The sequence below is a fragment of the Prunus mume genome, linkage group LG5, assembly GCF_029339155.1.
Source record: "Prunus mume cultivar Tortuosa linkage group LG5, ASM2933915v1, whole genome shotgun sequence".
NCBI classification, from domain to species: Eukaryota; Viridiplantae; Streptophyta; class Magnoliopsida; order Rosales; family Rosaceae; genus Prunus; species Prunus mume.
The window spans coordinates 2283229-2303523 of record NC_142702.1 but is presented as its reverse complement, the minus strand read 5'-3'; the positions used below and the strand labels follow the sequence as shown (position 1 = coordinate 2303523).

Here is a 20295-nt window from a genome sequence, read left to right as displayed (position 1 = left end):
ACAATTTATAATTTTAAAAAAGTTAAAGCCGCCTGGCTATCCTATTTTTACAAATTAAGTATATTAACTACTTGGTTTTTAAAAAATGTGAATGTATTATTGAACAATACGTACGTACATATATACATATGTGTGTGTGTGTGTGTGTGTGTGCGTGTGTATTTATATATATATATATATATGCAAAAGACTGTAGTGGCTCATCAAGACTATTTATTAAAGACAATTTATAATTAAAAATAAAAGTATAGCCTATATTATGTGTAAATAAAATAAAAACAAATGCGTATAGCCGCACGGCTATACTATTTATTTATAAATAAAATAGATCATCTGCACTGGGCTATACTCCCGTGTGTAAAATAGTACAGGCCAGGGGCTATGCTGCTTTTAATATGAAAAAAGGACCCCTTATTAGGCGCCACGTATCATTTCTGTTAAAAATTAAAAACATAGAGTATAGCCGGTCGGCTATACTATATTGCTTTTTGAAAAAAAGTAATCCCTCTATCATTTAGGCTCCACGTGTCAAAGATAGGCATAAATATGAAAAAAGAGGACCCCTTATAAGGCGCCACGTGCCAACACAAGTCTAATTGACTAAAAATTTAAAAACGGAGCGTATAGCCGTGCGGCTATACTATATTTTTTTTGGAGAGAAAGAAATCCCTCTATCATTTAGGCTCCACGTGTCAAAGATAGGTATAAATGTGAAAAATAGGACCCCTTATAAGGTGCCACATGTCAACATAAGTCCATTTCTCAAAAACATTAAAAAACATGCTATACAATTTTTTTTTTTAAGAAAAAAAAAAAGAAAAGAAATCCCTCTATCATTTTGGCTCTACATGTTTAAAAAAAACATTGTAAAAACATACGTACATATATGAGTATATATATATGTATATATGTAAAAGAGTATAGTTGCTCCTCTATACTATTTATTGAAGACCATTTATAATTTGTAAAAATTTGAAGCCACCCGGCTATCCTATCTTTACAAATTAAGTAAATTAACTACTCGGTTTTTAAAATAGTACTCCGGCGTGTAAAATAGTACAGCCCCGGGGCTGTAATGTTTTAAATATGAAAAAAGGACCCCTTATTAGGTGCCACGTTTCATTTCTGTTAAAAGTTAAAAACACAGAGTATAGCCGGTCGGCTATACTCTATTGTTTTTTGAAAAAAAGAAATCCCTTTATCATTTAGGCTCCACGTGCCAGAGATAGGTATAAATATGAAAAAAAGAGGACCCCTTATAAGGCGCAACGTGCCAACACAAGCCTAATTCTCTAAAAAATTACAAACACAAAGTATAGCCGTGCGGCTATAATATATTTTTTTTAGAAAAAAAAAGAAGAAGAAATCCCTCTATCATTTAGGCTACACGTGTCAAAGATAGGTATAAATATGAAAAAGAGGACCCCTTATAAGGCGCTACGTGTCAACATAAGTCTATTTCTCTAAAAAATTAAAACACATGCTATACAAAAAAAAAAAAAGAAATCCCTCCATCATTTTGGCTCCACGTGTTAAAAAAAACATTTCAAATACGTACGTACATATATGAGTGTATATATATATATATATGTAAAAGAGTATAGTTGCTCTTCTATACTATTTATTAAAGACAATTTATAATTTTAAAAAAGTTATAGCCGCCTAGCCATCCTATTTTTACAAATTAAGTAAATTAACTACTCAGTTTTTAAAAAATGTGAATGTATTATTGAACAATACATACGTACATATATACATATGTGTGTGTGTGTGTGTCTATATATATACAAAAGACTGTAGTGGCTCATGAATACTATTTATTAAAGACAATTTATAATTAAAAATAAAGGCTATACTATCTGTAAATAAAATAAAAACAAATGAGTATAGCCACACGGCGATACGATTGAGTTATAAATAAAACAGAGCAGCTGCAGAGCGCTATGCTCCCGCATGTAAAATAGTACAGCCCAGGGGCTATATTGTTTTTAATATGAAAAATGGACCCCTTTTTAGGCACCACGTGTCATTTCTGATAAAAATTAAAAACACAGAGTATAGCCGTTCTGCCATACTAGATTGTTGTTTTGAAAAAAAGAAATCCCTCCATCATTTAGGCTCCACGTGTCAAAGATAGGTATAAATTTGAAAAAAGGGGACCCCTTATAAGGCACCACGTGCCAACACAAGTCCAATTCTCTTAAAAATTAAAAACACAGAGTATAGCCGATCGGCTATACTATATTTTTTTGGAAAAAAAGAAATCCGTCTATCATTTAGGCTCCACGTGTCAAAGATAGGTATCAATATGGAAAAAGTAGGACCCCTTATAAGGCATCATGTGTCAACATAAGTCTATTTCTCTAAAAAATTAAAAAACATGCTATACAATTTTTTTTTTTAAGAAAAAAAATAAAAGAAATCCCTCTATCATTTTGGCTCCGCGTGTTTAAAAAAAGCATTGCAAATACGTACGTACATATATGAGTGTATATATATATATATATATGTAAAAGAGTATAGTTGCTCTTCTACACTATTTATTAAAGACAATTTAAAATTTTAGAAACGTTAAAGCCGCCCGTCTATCCCAGTTTTACAGATTAAGTAAATTAAATACTCGTTTTTTAAAAATGTGAATGTATTATTGAACAAGACGTACGTACATATATACATATGCGTGTGTGTGTGTGTGTGTGTGTGTGTGTGTGTGTGTGTGTGTGTGTGCATGTATATATATATATATATATGGAAAAGACTGCAGTGGCTCATCAATACTATTTATTAAAGACAATTTATAATTAAAAATAAAAGTATAGCCCATACTATCTGTAAATAAAATAAAAACACATGCGTATAGCCGCACGGCTATACTATTTAGTTATAAATAAAACATAGCAGCTGCACAGCGCGGTCCTCCCGCGGGTGAAATAGTACAACCCCGGGGCTATACTGTTTTTAATATGCGCCACGTGTCGTTTCTGTTCAAAATTAAAAACACAGAGTATAGCCGGTCGGCTATACTATATTGTTTTTTGAAAAAAAAGAAATCCCTCTACAATTTAAGCTCCACGTGTCAAAGATAGGTATAAATATGAAAAAAGAGGACCTCTTATAAGGTGCCGCGTGCCAACACAAGTCTAATTCTGTAAAAATTAAAAGCACAGAGTATATCCGTGCGGCTATACTATATTTTTTTGGGAAAAAAAGAAATCCGTCTGCTTAGGCTCCACGTGTCAAAGATAGGTATAAATATGAAAAAAGAGGACCCCTTACAAGGCGTCACGTGTCAACACAAGTCTATTTCTACAAAATTAAAACACAGATAGCCAAGGCTATAGAATTTAGTTAAAAATAAAACAGTAATAGCTGACAGCTATGCTTCATGAATAAATAGTACAGCCCTGGGCTATACTATTTTTAATATGAAAACGGTGCCACATGTGATTTCTATAAAAAAAATAAAAACACAGAGTATAGCCGATCAGCTACACTACTTTTTTTTTTTTAAAAGAAATTTCTATATCATTTAGGCTCCAAGTGCCGAAGATAGGTATAAACATGAAAAAATAGGACCCCTTATAAAGGGCCACGTGTCAGCACAAGTTTATTTCTCTAAAAATTAAAAACACGGAGTATAGCCGTGCGGCTATACTATATTTTTCTGGAAAAAAAGAAATCCCTCTATCATTTAGGCTCCACGTGTCAAAGATATGTATAAATATGAAAAAATAGGACCCCTTATAAGGCGCCACGTGTCAACATAAGTCTATTTCTCTAAAAAATTAAAAAACATGCTATACAATTTTTTTTTAAGAAAAAAAAAGAGTAATCCCTCTATCATTTTGGCTCCACATGTTTAAAAAAAACATTGCAAATACGTACGTACATATATGAGTGTATATATATATACGTAAAAGAGTATAGTGGCTCTTCTATACTATTTATTAAAGACGATTTATAATTTTATAAAAGTTAAAGCCGCCCGGCTATCTAGTTTTTACAGATTAAGTAAATTAACTACTCGGTTTTTAAAAAATGTGAATGTATTATTGAACAATACGTACATGCATTTGTACATGTGTGTGTGTGTGTGTGTAAATATGCAAAAGACTGTAGTGGCTCATCAATACTATTTCTTAAAGACAAGTTATAATTAACAATAATACTATCTGTAAATAAAATAGAAACAAATGGGTATAGCCGCACGGCTATACGATTTATAAATAGAACAGAGCAGCTGCACAGGGCTGCTCTCCCGCGTGTAGAATAGTACAGCCTGCGGGCTATACAGTTTTAATGTGAAAAAAGGACCCCTTATTAGGCGCCACGTGCCAACATAAGTCTATTTCTCTAAAAAAATTAAAAAACATGCTATACAATTTTTTTTAAAGAAAAAAAGAAGATGTCCCTCTATCATTTTGGTTCCACGTGTTTAAAAAAAACATTGCAAATACGTGTGTACATATATGAGTGTATATATATATATATATATATATATGTAAAAGAGTATAGTTGCTCTTCTATACTATGTATTAAAGACAATTTATAATTTTAAAAAAGTTAAAGCCGCCCGGCTATCCTATTTTTACAAATTAAGTAAATTAACTACTCGGTTTTTAAAAAATGTGAATGTATTATTGAGCAATACGTACGTACATATATACATATGTGTGTGTGTGTGTGTGTGTGTGTGTGTGTGTGTGTCTATATATGACAATTTATGATTAAAAATCATACAAATTTATAAATAAACCCAATCCTAAACATGTATTTATAAAAAAACCCAAGCACTATTCAAACATATAAACACACCCAAAACCAACCCCAAAGTCAACTTTTTGGGTGTGTTTATAAATGGGTTTTGAGTGTGTGTAATGATGGGTTTTGGGTGTGTTTATATGTTTAAATAGTGCTTGGGTTTTTTTATAATTTCAACTCCCATTTTGGGTGTTTCAAGACAGCTGTACAGTAAATAATATAAAAACAAACGCGTATAGCCGGATGGCTAGACTATTTAGTTATAAATAAATCAGAGCAGCTGCACAGCGTGTGGGTAAAATAGTACAGCCCCGGGGCTATACTGTTTCTAATATGAAAAAAGGTTATTAGGCGCCGCGTGACATTTCTGTCAAAAATTAAAAATACAGATTATAGCCGTTCGGCTATACTATATTGTTTTTTGAAAAAAAGAAATCCCTCTATCATTTTGTCTCCACGTGTTTAAAAAAAGCGTTGCAAATACGTACATACATATATGAGTGTATATATATATATATATGTAAAAGACTATAGTTGCTCTTCTATACTATTTATTAAAGGCAATTTATAATTTTAAAAAAGTTAAAGCTGTCCGGCTCCTTTTTTTACAAATTACATAAATTAACTACTCAGTTTTTAAAAAATGTGAATGTATTATTGAACAATACGTACGTGCATATATACGTATGTGTGTGTTTGTCTGTGTGTGTGTATGTATATATATATGCAAAAGACGGTAGTGGCTCATCAATACTATTTATTAAAGACAATATATAATTAAAAATAAAAGTATAGCTTGTACTATCTGTAAATAAAATAAAAACAAATGAGTATAGCCGCACGGCGATACTATTAAGTAATAAATAAACCAGAGCAGCTGCACAGCGCTATGCTCCAGCGTAAAATAGTACAGCCTGGGCTGTAATGTTTTAATATGAAAAAGACCCCTTATTAGGCGCCACGTTTCATTTTTGTTAAAAGTTAAAAAGAAATCCGGTCGGCTATACTATATTGTTTTTTGAAAGAAAGAAATCCCTTTATCATTTAGGCTCCACGTGTAAAAGATAGGTATAAATATGAAAAAAGAGGACCCCTTATAAGGCGCAACGTGCCAACACAAGTCTAATTCTCTAAAAAATTAAAAACACAAAGTATAGCCGTGCGGCTATACTATATTTTTTTGAGAAAAAAAAAAGAAATCCCTCTATCATTTAGGCTCCACGTGTCAAAGATAGGTATAAATATGAAAAAAGAGGACCCCTTATAAGGCGCCACGTGTCAACACAAGCCTATTTCCCTACAAAATTAAAAACACATAGTATAGCCGTACGGCTATACTATATCTTTTTGAGAAAAAAAGAAGGGAGTTTCACTAAAACACCCAAAATGGGGGCTGAAATTATAAAAAAACACAACACCCAAAACACTTTATAAACACACCCAAAAAATATACAATTGTTGATTTTGGGTGTGTTTCTATGTTTAAATAGTGTTTGGGTTTTTTTATAAATACATGTCTAGGATTGGGTTTATTTATAAATTTGTAAACAAAGAAATCCCTCTATCATTTAGGCTCCACGTGTCAAAGATAGGTATAAATATGAAAAAATAGGACCCCTTATAAGGCGCTACGTGTCAACATAAGTCTATTTCTCTAAAAAATTAAAACACATGCTATATATTTTTTTTTAAAGAAAAAAAAGAAGAAATCCCTCTATCATTTTGGCTCCACGTGTTTAAAAAAAATATTTCAAATACGTACGTACATATATGAGTGTATATATATATATGTAAAAGAGTATAGTTGCTCTTCTATACTATTTATTAAAGACAATTTATAATTTTAAAAAAGTTATAGCCGCCCAGCCATCCTATTTTTACAGATTAAGTAAATTAACTACTTGGTTTTTAAAAAATGTGAATGTATTATTGAACAATACCTACGTACATATACACATGTGTGTGTGTGTGTGTGTGCGTGTGTGTGTGTGTATATATACAAAAGACCGTAGTGGCTCATCAATACTATTTATTAAAGACAATTTATAATTTAAAATAAAAGTATAGCCTATACTATCTGCAAATAAAATAAAATCAAATGAGTATAGCCGCACGGCTATACGATTGAGTTAGAAATAAAACAGAGCAGCTGCAGAGCGCAATGCTCCCGCGTGTAAAATAGTACAGCCCAGGGGCTATATTGTTTTTAATACGAAAAATAGACCCCTTATTAGGCGCCACGTGTCATTTCTGTTAAAAATTAAAAACACAGAGTATAGCCGTTCGGCCATACTTGATTGTTTCTTTGAAAAAAAGAAATCCCTCTATCATTTAGGCTCCACGTGTCAAAGATAGGTATAAATATGAAAAAAGAGGACCCCTTATAAGGTGCCACATTTCAACACAAGTCTAATTCTCTAAAAAATTAAAAACACAGAGTATAGCCGTATACTATATTTTTTTGGGAAAAAGAAATCCCTCTTTCATTTAGGCTCCACGTATCAAAGATAGGTATAAAAATGAAAAAAGAGGACCCCTTATGAGGCCCCACGTGTCAACACAAGTGTATTTCCTTAAAAAATTAAAAACACAGAGTATAGCCGTGCGGCTGTACTATATTTTTTTGGGAAAAAAAGAAATCCCTCTTTCATTTAGGCTCCACATATCAAAGATAGGTATAAAAATGAAAAAAGGGGACCCCTTATGAGGCGCCACATGTCAACATAAGTCTATTTCTCAAAAACATTAAAAAACATGCTATACAATTTTTTTTTTAAGAAAAAAAAAGAAGAAATCCCTCTATCATTTTGGCTCTACGTGTTTAAAAAAAACATTGTAAATACATACGTACATATATGAGTATATATATATATGTATATATGTAAAGGAGTATAGTTGCTCCTCTATACTATTTATTGAAGACCATTTATAATTTGTAAAAATTTGAAGCCACCCGGCTATCCTATCTTTACAAATTAAGTAAATTAACTACTCCGTTTTTAAAATAGTACTCCGGCGTGTAAAATAGTACAGCCCCGGTAGGGCTCGTCAATGGGCCGGGCCGGGTTAGCCCGGCCCAAATTTAACGGGCTTGGGCCGGGCCGGGCCGGGCTTTAAAGAGGAGAGAGAAAATATCGGGCCGGGCCGGGCCGGATTTTTTTAGAAAATTCAAAGCCCAAGCCCAACCCATAGGTCGGGCTTGAGAAAGCCCATTGGGCCGGGCTGGGCTAAGCCCAACGGGCCGGGCCGAAACGGGCCTACTTCATTCGAAAAAAATCATAAACTTAATCATAAGGGCATTTTAGTCTAAATTTGAGATTAAACTCACTTAATTCCAATATTTTCACATCAAACCAAATTCATAAAATACTCAATAAAGTCACACAACTTAATAAGATTTTCCACAAAAATAATAAAACAAAGTATTATTTTTGAGGTTATTACATAATTAGACCATAATACGTTTTAAGAAATAATTTAAAAAAATAATAAGTATCAAAAAGATATTTTTTTTAAAGGATGGTATAAATAAATATGTAAATGTTTGGTGATGTGTTCAAGAAAAACATGATTATATTTGGTGGTAGTAGTATGATTATGTTTCGTGATATGATTATGTTTAGTGATATGATATATTGTTCATCTTATTTATATATATATATATATATATATATTGTTGTATTAATAATTGACACAAATTAATGTGCTAATCATCCAATTATAAACTATGAATGAGTAAAGAAAAGTAAATGAAATGAAACAAATTATATATGTGATTTAAGTGATATAATCCTAATCCTAAACTCTTATTTATACATAATTATATATCTATGCGGGCCTAACGGGCCGGGCTTTTGTGGGTGGGCCGGGCCGGGCTTTCTTGGGCTTAATCGGGCCGGGCCTATGGGCCGGGCCGGCTTCAGACACCCAAGCCTGCCCCGCCCAAGGCGGGCGGCCATCTCAAAGCCCATAACGGGCCGGGCCGGGCTTTTTCCAATGGGCGGGCCCCATCGCCCATGAGCCCGCGGGCCAAATGATGAGGCCTAGCCCCGGGCTGTAATGGTTTTAATATGAAAAAGGACCCTAATTATGCGCCACGTGTCGTTTCGTTCAAGATTAAAAACATGAGTATAGCCGGTCGGCTATACTATATTGTTTTTTGAAAAAAAGAAATCCCTCTACCATTTAAGCTCCACGTGTCAAAGATAGGTATAAATATGAAAAAGAGGACCCCTTATGAGGCCCCGCGTGCCAACACAAGTCAAATTCAGAAAAATTAAAAGCACAGATAGCCGTTCGGCTATACTATATTTTTTGGGAAAAAGAAATCTACTGTCGCTTAGGCTCCACGCTCAAAGATAGGTATAAATATGAAAAAGAGGACCCTTATAAGGCGCCACGTGTCAACACAAGTCTATTTCTCTACAAAATTAAAAACACAGAGTATAGCCAAGGCTATACAATTTAGTTAAAAATAAACAGAGAGCCGACAAATATAAGCTCTGTGAGTAAAATAGTACAGCCCTGGGCTATACTATTTTTAATACTAAAACTGCCACATGTGATTTCTATAAAAAATTAAAAACACAGAGTATAGCCGATCAGCTACACTACTTTAAAAAAAAAAGAAGAAATTTCTATATCATTTAGGCTCCAAGTGCCGAAGATAGGTATAAACATGAAAAAAGAGGACCCCTTATAAGGCGCCACGTGTCAACAAGTTTATTTCTCTAAAAATTTAAAAACACAGCGTATAGCCGTGCGGCTATACTATATTTTTTTGAAAAAAAGAAATCCCTCTATCATTTAGGCTCCACGTGTCAAAAATAGGTATAAATATGAAAAAAGAGGACCCCTTATAAGGCGCCACGTGTCAACACAAGTCTATTTCTGTATAGCCGTGCGGCTATACTATATTTTTTTTGGAAAAAGATAAATCCCTCTGTCGTTTAGGCTCCACGTGTCAAAGATATGTATAAATATGAAAAAATAGGACCCCTTATAAGGCGCCACGTGTCAACATAAGTCTATTTCTCTAAAAAATTAAAAAACATGCTATACAATTTTTTTTTAAGAAAAAAAAAATGGTAATTCCTCTATCATTTTGGCTCCACATGTTTAAAACAAACATTGCAAATACGTACATACATATATGAGTGTATATATATATATGTAAAAGAGTATAGTGGCTCTTCTATACTATTTATTAAAGACGATTTATAATTTTATAAAAGTTAAAGCCGCCCGGCTATCCAATTTTTACAGATTAAGTAAATGAACTACTCGGTTTTTTAAAAATGTGAATGTATTATTGAACAATACGTACGTGCATTTGTACATGTGTGTGTGTGTGTGTATATATAAATATGCAAAAGACTGTAGTGGCTCATCAATACAATTTCTTAAAGATAAGTTATAATTAACAATAAAAGTATAGCCTGTACTATATGTAAATAAAATAGAAACAAATGAGTATAGCCGCACGGCTATACGATTTATAATAGAACAGAGCACACGCTCTCCCAGCGTAGAATAGTACAGCCCATGGGCTATACAGTTTTAATGTGAAAAAAGGACCCCTTATTAGGTGCCACGTGCCAATATAAGTCTATTTCTCTAAAAAATTAAAAAAACATGCTATACAATTTTTTTTAAAGAAAAAAAGAAGATGTCCCTCTATCTATTTCTCTGAATATATATATACATGGAAGAGAGGATTTTGATCTTCCGATTTATCCATAGATGTCCCTTCCCAGTTTGCCAGCTACTGCCCTGTTTAAATTAACTCCCAATCAACTCAGTTGAGTTTGTTGACTTTTCTATTTCTGGTAGTCACATGGGCTCCTAAAAAATAAGCTTTAATTAATCCTGTGATATTTTAATCTGATCTGCGTTAGTGGTGGGCTCCTTTAAAAAGCTAGTTTTTTGAAGCCCAATCTTTTCTTCAGTCTTGGTTTGCCATTTTGGATTTCCTGGGTTCCTTGATTTTGGGCTGGGTTTGAAAGATTTTGGCCCAATTTTCAAAGAATGCTTGTGGCTGCCCAGGATTAACATGGGCTTTGGTCTTTTGGACTGGGTGTGCCAAATTTTCGCCCAAACAATTATTGAACAATACGTACGTGCATATATACATATGTGTGTGTGTCTGTGTGTGTGCATGTATATATATATATATATATATATACAATCCCTTCTATTGAGGATCCTCAAATAATTTTATTTGAGGGATGCCCTTTAGGGTACCCTACAATTTTTTTTCCAATGATCAAAACCATCTATTTTTTAGGTCTTCATTCATAGATCATCCTTACAAAAAATTAGACAAATCGGAAACCGTTTCGACATCCAATTGTGTCCTACAAAATCAATGAACACGGTGCTTCAAGAAAATACTAAAATTTCAATAACTCAATTGCATAGTCAAAAGATATCGGATTCAAGTGATTTTTTGTAGAGATGATCTTTGAATGTGTATCTACAAAATAGACGGTTTGGATTAGTGAAATACAATCCGGAGTGGGCCCTACAAGGGGTGTCCCTCAAATAAGCTTATTTGAGGGATCCCTCAATGGAAGCTCTCTATGCAAAAGACTATAGTGGCTCATCAATACTATTTATTAAAGACAATTTATAATTAAAAATAAAAGTATAGCCTATACTATCTGTAAATAAAATAAAAACAAATTAGTATAGCCGCACGGCTATGCTATTTAATAGAGCTATGCTCCCGCGTGTAAAATAGTACAGCCCCGGGGCTATACTGTTTTAAATATGAAAAGGACCGCTTATTAGGCGCCACGTGACATTTCTGTTAAAAATTAAAAACACAGAGTATAGCCGTCCGGCGATACTATACTGTTTTTTGAAAAAAAGAAATGCCTCTATCATTTAGGCTCCACGTGTCAAAGATGGGTATAAATATGAAAAAAGAGGACCCCTTATAAGGCGCCACGTGCCAACACAAGTCTAATTCTCTGAAAAATTAACAACACAAAGTATAGCCGTGCGGCTATACTATATTTTTTGGGAAAAAAAGGAAATCCCTCTATCATTTAGGCTCCAAGTGTCAAAGATAGGTATAAATATGAAAAAAGAGGACCCCTTATAAGGCGCCACGTGTCAACACAAGTCTATTTCCCTACAAAATTAAAAACACAGAGTATAGCCGGACGGCTATATTGTTTTTGGAACAAAGAAATCCCTCTATCATTTAGGCTCCACGTGTCAAAGATAGGTATAAATATGAAAAAATAGGACCCCTTATAAGGTGCCACGTGTCAACATAACCCCTTATAAGGTGCCACGTGTCAACATAAGTCTTTCTCTAAAAAATTAAAAAACATGCTGTACAATTTTTTTTTTAAGAAAAAAAGAAAAAGAAATCCCTCTATCATTTTGGCTCCACGTGTTTAAAAAAAACATTGCAAATACGTACGTACATATATGAGTGTGTATATATATATATATATATATATGTAAAAGACTATAGTTGCTCTTTTATACTATTTATTAAAGACAATTTATAATTTTAAAAAAGTTAGAGCCGCCCGGCTATCCTATTTTTACAAATTAAGTAAATTAACTACTCGGTTTTTAATCACAGAGCCCCAAGGCCCAAGGCCCATCTTTTGATTAATTAAATATATTAATTAACCATCGACCCAACTAATTTGGCATTTAACCAAAGACCGTACCCACAAGCCACTCAATTGGGCCATTTGCATAGCCAATACAAACTATTCTATTTCCAAGAGTAAATCTTATAAGGACCTTCAAGGAACTCTAGTGTTCTAATGTGGGAGCTCAAACTTGTTTGCAATACCTTGGAAAACCAACAAAACTATTATGTTAATCAGCACATTATTTGTCGTAGAGAATTGCATGCTGAGTTGGAGTGTTTTTGGTAATTGCTTCACTTTTCAAACCACCTCTCTTACTACTATACCCATAAATATTTGTTTGAAATTGTTGTTCTTGTTGGCAAAGAGATTGCAAAATTACCATATTGCATTTTTTGTTACAACAAGTAAAAACTAATCTTTGCCTCTCACATTCTTTCATAGTCAGTAAAATACGGATCGGAAAAAATACCAAAACACTCCAGAATTAATAGCAAGTCTAAAGTCTGCAAAAAATTGACGAGTATTCTTTGGGAACCTGTCGCAGAGCTGCAAACAATTCGCCAGCTTTCAGTTAGAACCCTCTATTGACCTCACAAAATTTCTGAATTCTCGAGGCGGACCTTGTATGAACCTAATTTCGATCATCATATTCATAAGATGTACAACTGAAGCTACTTCATAATGGTTCTCGGACTAGAAGCAAACAATTACAAAATCTATCTAATTTCTTCTGAAAGAAACTTACTTTCGTGAGGTTATGTATGAAATCTCCCTTCAAATTTGTCATGTCATCTTAGGTTATATATGAAGATCTATTTGTCATGTCATCGTAGGTTATATATGAAGATCTCCCTTCAAATTTATGTACCGTACGAGATTACGTAGAACGGAGGGAGGCGGCACACTCAATGAAAGCATGCGCTGAAAGTATATATAAGGAGGAACAAACCGCTTCATCTAGCACAGACCGTGATGATGAAAGTTGTATAACAGTTGATCGGCTTTCTGATACCAATGCTCCAAGTTCATCTAGGCAAAGGCCTAGATTACCAGGCTTGCAGAGGGATAAAAGTGTTGAAAAGTGAGCTCCTGAAATTTATTTCAGAGCATGGGCAGGAAGGATTAATGCCCATGAGAAAGCAACTTCGTTTACATGGGAGGGTAGATATCGAGAAAGCAATCACACACATGGGTGGATTCCGGAGGATTGCAACATTGATGAACCTCTCTCTTGCTTATAAACATCGAAAACCAAAGGGCTATTGGGACAACATTGATAATTTGCAGGAAGAGGTAGGCTATAATCATAACGTGTGCTAAATCTCTTGTTATAGAAAAAAGGAAAAGAGCTCAAACTCCCTGGTTTAACAGAATTCCATTTTACATACAGATTAATCAATTTCGGAGGAGCTGGGGAACGGACCCTTCATTCATGCCCAGTAGAAAGTCATTTGAGCGTGCCGGTAAGAAATGACCAACAACATGAAGATTGTTGTATTGTATATACTACTGATTTGTTACTCATTTTGTTTGATTTCTTTATTCTTTTTTTCTTTTTTTAAATTTCATGTAACTGGACAAGGTTTGAACCTAAGACTTACCTCAAACCACCAAGTCACGTTACCCTTGAGGCAAGGCATAGGACTTGATAGAAGGAGATTATGATCTCATATTTGGTTAGATGGTTTACTGTGGCATAGCCATTGCATGTTTGAGAGGGACATAACAGTCCACAGCTAGCCAGACCTAGTTTTTCCTTGTCCTTTTGTTTCTGCTACAATTTTTTACTAGGAACCTAGGTTGTTTCACCTTACTAAGTAAATACTATTCTTTGTATCTTCCTATAAAACCAATTTTTTTTTCAACATTTTACAGGGCACTACGACATTGCGGTGAATTAGAAAAATGGGGAGGCCTTCCTATTCTTTGTTCTTATACTAGGAGGTATGGGAGTGGTATTATTTACCAACCCCATTTATTCTGCCTTTTCATTGGGACTGGTTCTTGTTTGTATATCCTTATTCTATATTCTACCCTAATCGACAGCCGAACCTTGCCAGGGATGTAAAACTTGATTATGTAGTATCAGCTGATGTAGAGGGAGAGAAAGTGGCACCATCTAATCCCTATGTATCTCAAGATACACAAAAGTGGATCTCAGAACTAAAACATTTGGATATTAATTGGGGAAAAAGCATTTCATTTTTCTGTCTCCCTTGTTCACAAAACCTTTGATTTGTCCATTCATCAGATGAAAGAATGTAGATCCTTCAGTATTCAGTGGACGATGAGTCAACTGAGCATGTTCTTTCTATTCATCCTGGAGGCTGGACTTTACCAGTAAAGTTCTAGTTTCACCAAGAGCAGGATATTCATGCATCTGTTGGATACAAATTCTGCAGAAAGTTGTGGAAAAAAGATGTAACATATTTGAGGGATGATACTTCTAGCTGTTCTTCAAGCAGTTATCTAATTCTAGTTGCTTGGTTGCTTGCTTGGTTGATGGTTGATGGCTGATGGCTATACGATTTCTTTAAAAAAGGTCTTGAATCTAAACTATTTCTTAAAGCGCGTGGGCTCTCCATAGAGCGCGTGGGCTCTCCATAAACAAAAAAAGAAAATTAAAAAGATCAAATTTTCTTTTTTTGCAATTTTTCTTTTTTTGCTGTGGAAAGTAAAAAAAATTCGTTACCGTTCTGAGAAAGCTGTAAATTTCCAAAATCTTCTTTAAAAAACAAAGAAAAGAAATGTGAAAAAAGAGTCTTTTTCAATTATAAGACGCATAAACACAAAGAGAGAGGGGTATTCACGGTCAGTGTTTGTGTTCTTCACTGATCTATGTTATTTTTTTCCGAAGGTAATTATTATTCAGTCGTAAGTTGATCCAAACAATGTGAATTGTGGAATATCTTTTCGATTCCAATTGGGTTCATTTATGGTTTGTTTGGTCACTGAAAATAAAGAAGGAAAAAGGACATGATATTTCAAAGCTTGTATCTGAATTGTTTTAAATCATCTCGAAAAAGTAGAAATCTTTAAAAAAACACGGCGTATGACCGCGCGGCTATACCTTTTTAATATTTTATATTTCAACAATATAGCCCCCCGGCTATACTATTTATTAAAAAAAAAGAGAAAGAAGACCTATTATTGCCGCGCAGTCGTACTATTTTTTAGAAAAATTATTATTTTGGCAAGTTACAACTGAAAAGTTCTGCCATTATATAATATTTTACAATAATTTATTGTAATATTTTAATATATATTATTTTTAATCATGTGGAAATTATGTCTATAATACATGAAGTTTGTGTGTATTATTGAAAATTTTGTAAAAAAATATGTGTATTAAACATTAAAAACATGTACGTACATGTATTTTAAGTTTGCTTTAAAAAAAAAAACTTGTATTTTATAGAGCCTTTAAAACGTGTACGGAAAACAGAAGTATTATTGAAAAATACATATATGCCTGTATAATATAAGTATTAAACGGGAAAATACTAAATTCTGTATACGCATAATAACTCTAGACTTGGGTAATTTCCTAGTAATGGATAATGCTCTAAACTCAAATTTATAAACGAAAAATCAGAAATATTAGTTGAGTTTATTTCTTAATTTTGCACTTGGGGAAAAGGTCTGAACCTTTTGAATAGGTAGAAAAGCTGAATTAGGAGGATTATAATTTGATAAGCATCTTGCGTTGGAAGCTGATGGGCAGCTAGGTTTTTGTATGTACCTTCACATTTGACTGGACCTTTTGGAATAACCAATAACTCCAAAAAAAACAATGAAATATATTCCAAATGATAATAAAAGGTATTTCATGAAAACTATTTCCCAACATTTCGAAACATGGTAACGAAATTTTTTCATTCCTAATAATAAAAAAAGACACTGTAGATCATAAGACTAGATTGTGAAGCATACCCAAAAACAATTATAAAATGCTCTAAATTACATACTGATTTGTGCTTGAATATTTCTTTCTATAAGAACTCATATGATCTCTCTCGCTCTCTAGCTCAAGTAGTATCAAGGTAGGGTGAAGAAGTGGTCGATCATAAGTCAGGGTCTTGTGGTATTTGTGTCTGTTAAAACTTAATCGAGTGCTATGTCCTGCAAAATTCACATTAGCAAATGCTCTATTTATATTGACAGTACATGAATTCTAGTACAATCCATTAGGCAAAAATATCCTCGGTGACAAATGATTGTTCATGATCAATACAGTTTTCATTTGAAATTTGAAGCTGCTCGTAACTTAGCTGTCTGGAAGCTTCATACAAAGCAATGCCAACACTTACAGAGAGATTCAGACATCTCACATAAGTTTCAACCATTGGAATCCTAATGGTCCCACCGCCAAATGTTTCACTTTTGCAATCTTGGAGGACTTCAGGTGGTAGGCCAGAGGTTTCTGAGCCAAATATGAGAAAATCACCTTTCTGTAAGAAAAATCCTGAAAAGTTGAACTAGTGTAGTCAGTTTCAAATACTTATTTCATTGGCCAGCCAACAGTGTTATGTCAACAAAAACAGAAGAGTTGCTAACATTTCAGTTTCATGACAAGAAACGGGCAGTGCAGATGGCGCTCTCCAGTATTCCTCTGTGCTTTAGTATGGGAGTGCAAATACATCTCCACACTAAAGTAAGCGAGTACTTTGGAGGAGCGTGTGCAACGCTCCGCTAAGAGAGAGTAATTATATAAAAGAAAGGTGACAAAGCCTTCGTGAAAAAATACATAAATTCTTATCACAAAAGAGGATTATCTTGAGACATTTCCAAGTAGATCCAAACACTGCAAGAGTCCATGGTTCATATCGGTGAAGGAAGTAATATTATGGTCTGAAAAGTGAGTAAACTGTTTACACTTTTTTAATATTAGAGAAGCATATTGTGGAAAGTGTTTTGGCAGCATGACTCTTGTCAAATTGACAGCCTATCAGTTCGCATGATCTCATGACAGTTAATGGGATGTAGCCATCAATGACCACCAATCACCTTGAAATTCAGTATCGCTTTCTATGTGAGTGACCAAGTATCAAAATTTACCAGCCAACTGCTCGCGAGCATGCTGCATCCTTTCTTCCCAAGTTTAATGGAATAATGGACAAATGTAAAAGACTCTAAAAGATTCAAGGAAAGAAAAATGAAAATCATGAGTGTATGAGATGCAATTACTGCGAGAATTTATAACATATTAGATCGACCGGGCAATGTCACAAATAAAAGACATCTACATAAGAAAAAAAAAATTCATTGTTCAAGTCAGGTTTGATTCAGAACATTGTTGTTTACCAAGGAACCCAAACCAAGAATGATTAAGCTCTCTCCCTAAAAGGAAAGAGCCGACAAAAGTTATCACTGCTGGTTTGATTGTTATGAAGATTTATCAGGATAAAATCCTGAGAACGGTGAGACTGAAATGGCAATAACTTACTGAATGAAAACTTGTTCCTCTCTTTGTAAATGCAAGCAACCGCTTTTCACCATCCTGTAGTCATAAAGGAACAGAGAGCGGGAAAAAAAAGTCAAAAGGAAAACTATGAGAAAGGCTTCCGAAATCCATTCTTTGACATTTGAAGATGGCCAAACCTGTTGCCTGAAATAGTCTTGGAACTCTGCCCACGAGCTGTGAACTTTAACAACCACATATCTAAAATTGGAAGTTAATTGTTAAAAATAAGCAAAATTTTCATGTGAAATTAAAAGCATCAAGAGCATTGATTATACAACAAATAAACATAGTAAAACTGTGTAAAGCCATTGGGCAATTGGAATTTACATAACTGAACCAGTCAAGATCACTTCAGCAGTGTCAGGAAACAAAGGCATGCATGCAAAACCAGAATATGCTGCCTAGAAGTGAATCTTGGAAGAAAATTAAAAAAGGAGGGTGAGTCAAAAGTAAGATGAGGAAATGACGTGCAATTTTACAGTAATGATAAAACCGTTGATATCATGGCTTTCAGATTTTATGTATGTGCATAGCTAATTCACAGATGAAAAAAAAACATAATTCTGAAATTCTATTTTGACTAAGTACTCAATAAAGTTACAGAAGAAATTAACTACTTAACATTATCTTTTGATAAGAAACACGAAACAACATATTTAACATATACTAGGAATTGTTAGGATACGGCCAATAGTCCAATCCAGCTCGCTTTAACTTTGCATCATCAACCTTGAATCCTAATGGCTAATGAAGAACAAAAGCATGTTAAGTGACTAGTATAGGACAATTGTTTTTTCTTTTTTCTTATCTCACCTATAAAGAATAGAATAAAGATTAAAGGGAAACTGAACGCAAATAGACAATAAATACCCCAACTAGGTGAAGTCCAACAGCTGATGCTGCACATGTTCTGGCAATGCAACCTGTATTTCCAGGAATCTGCCAAGGACAATAGAAATCTCAGAGCCAGCCTCATGAAATTGAGAGATTCGTGACCTAAAGGAAGAGGTACACAAATTATACTCTTTGAGTCACTACACTTTCCAGGAACCGAAAAGTTTGGGTAAGATTAGAAGAACTTAATATAAAAAGAAAAGGTAAGATGCGGAAGTGCCATGCACAATAAGGATTTCAATATACCCTTTTTTTCATGTAAATACCTGAGAGTTCACAAAAAGAAAAGTTCTCAATGTAATCCTACCAGTGTCCATGGTTACTAAAATAATCATTCCCACCAATTGGGAACACATCATTGGGAAAATCCATAGCAACAAACTCAGGTAGGCAGTCGGACCTATTTACGAATTTTGAGCTTATTATCAACCAACAACAGCCTCCAACAAGAAAATGAGTTAATCCTCACATTTTCTTAACAAGGAGGTTTAAACCATCCAAGATTGAATTAGCATCGTGCTTACAGACCCTGATGAATAGAAAATACGGTTATTACTCAATCTATCATTGTTAGTATTTGATGCATTTAGAAAACCACTTGTGCACAAATTACTCAAAACACAGATTCATCCCACCACTAACAATGCTGTTGCTTCTCAATGTAACAATAATGGATACAATTTATCACAGTGAGTCATGGATACACACACTAGATCATATTTCGATATAGTGAAAAGCAAAAAGCAAAATTATATAAGAAAGTTACCCAGTTCTTAAATAACTGTGAATTTAAGTTAGCCACCCCAAAAATTTGTACTTGGTACCTGAGGAGACACTAGAACCACTTGAAGAATCTTGTTTTGTGAGACTTCCTTCGCTGCTTCCCCTACCCCATGCTCTTTGCCCCCATCAGCTGCACCATAATAAAACACATACCCACCATTAAATCACTGACAATAAAGACAACATATCGTTACATTTATACTCTATATATATAGAGAGAGAGAGAGAGAGAGAGAGAGAGAGAGAGAGAGAGAGAGAGAGTACAGAGAGAGCAGAGGGCAGAGAAACGAGTGGAGTGCAGAGAGAGGCGGACTTTGCGGTTGAGATGAGCCAAGTACAGAGAACCAAAGAGAGGAGCTTTTGTTGAGCGCATTCGGAAAGGAGAGAAAGGGGTTAGGATTCTCAAACCGCTTGCGTCCATTGGCTTATTATGTCTATCGGCGGCTATGGCCTTCCCACTTTCTTTGCTTCTTTATCTTACCTTTGCTCCACAGTCGACGCAGAGTTTAAACTCCTTTTGGTTTTTTGTTTTTTGTTTTGGTTCGAATCACATCGAAAAAGAAAAAGGCAAAAAGCTGAATTATAAATTTATAAGTTAATGGGACAATTATTCTGAAAGAAAAATTGAAAATTAGCTCCAAATTCCGGGGAGATTTCGACAGTTAGTTTGGTTGTCAAAGTTAAGGAAGGGTGAGATTTCGACAGTTTACTCTTTAATTTAAGGGTTGGAATGGAGGAAAAAGGAGAAAGGATAGGGGGTGGGATAAGTAT

General features: G+C 34.1%; 1 protein-coding gene across 1 annotated transcript; it reads right to left on the bottom strand.

Moving 5' to 3' along the window:
- Positions 1-16519: 16519 nt before the first annotated feature.
- Positions 16520-20027, bottom strand: AGL26 (tRNA (cytidine(34)-2'-O)-methyltransferase). The gene is given in 8 exon segments (XM_008233085.3): positions 16520-16833; positions 16836-16848; positions 17830-17883; positions 17985-18045; positions 18533-18591; positions 18718-18786; positions 19566-19654; positions 19789-20027. Coding segments are annotated over 8 exon segments (765 nt in total). The 5' UTR covers positions 19946-20027; the 3' UTR covers positions 16520-16570.
- Positions 20028-20295: the final 268 nt, after the last annotated feature.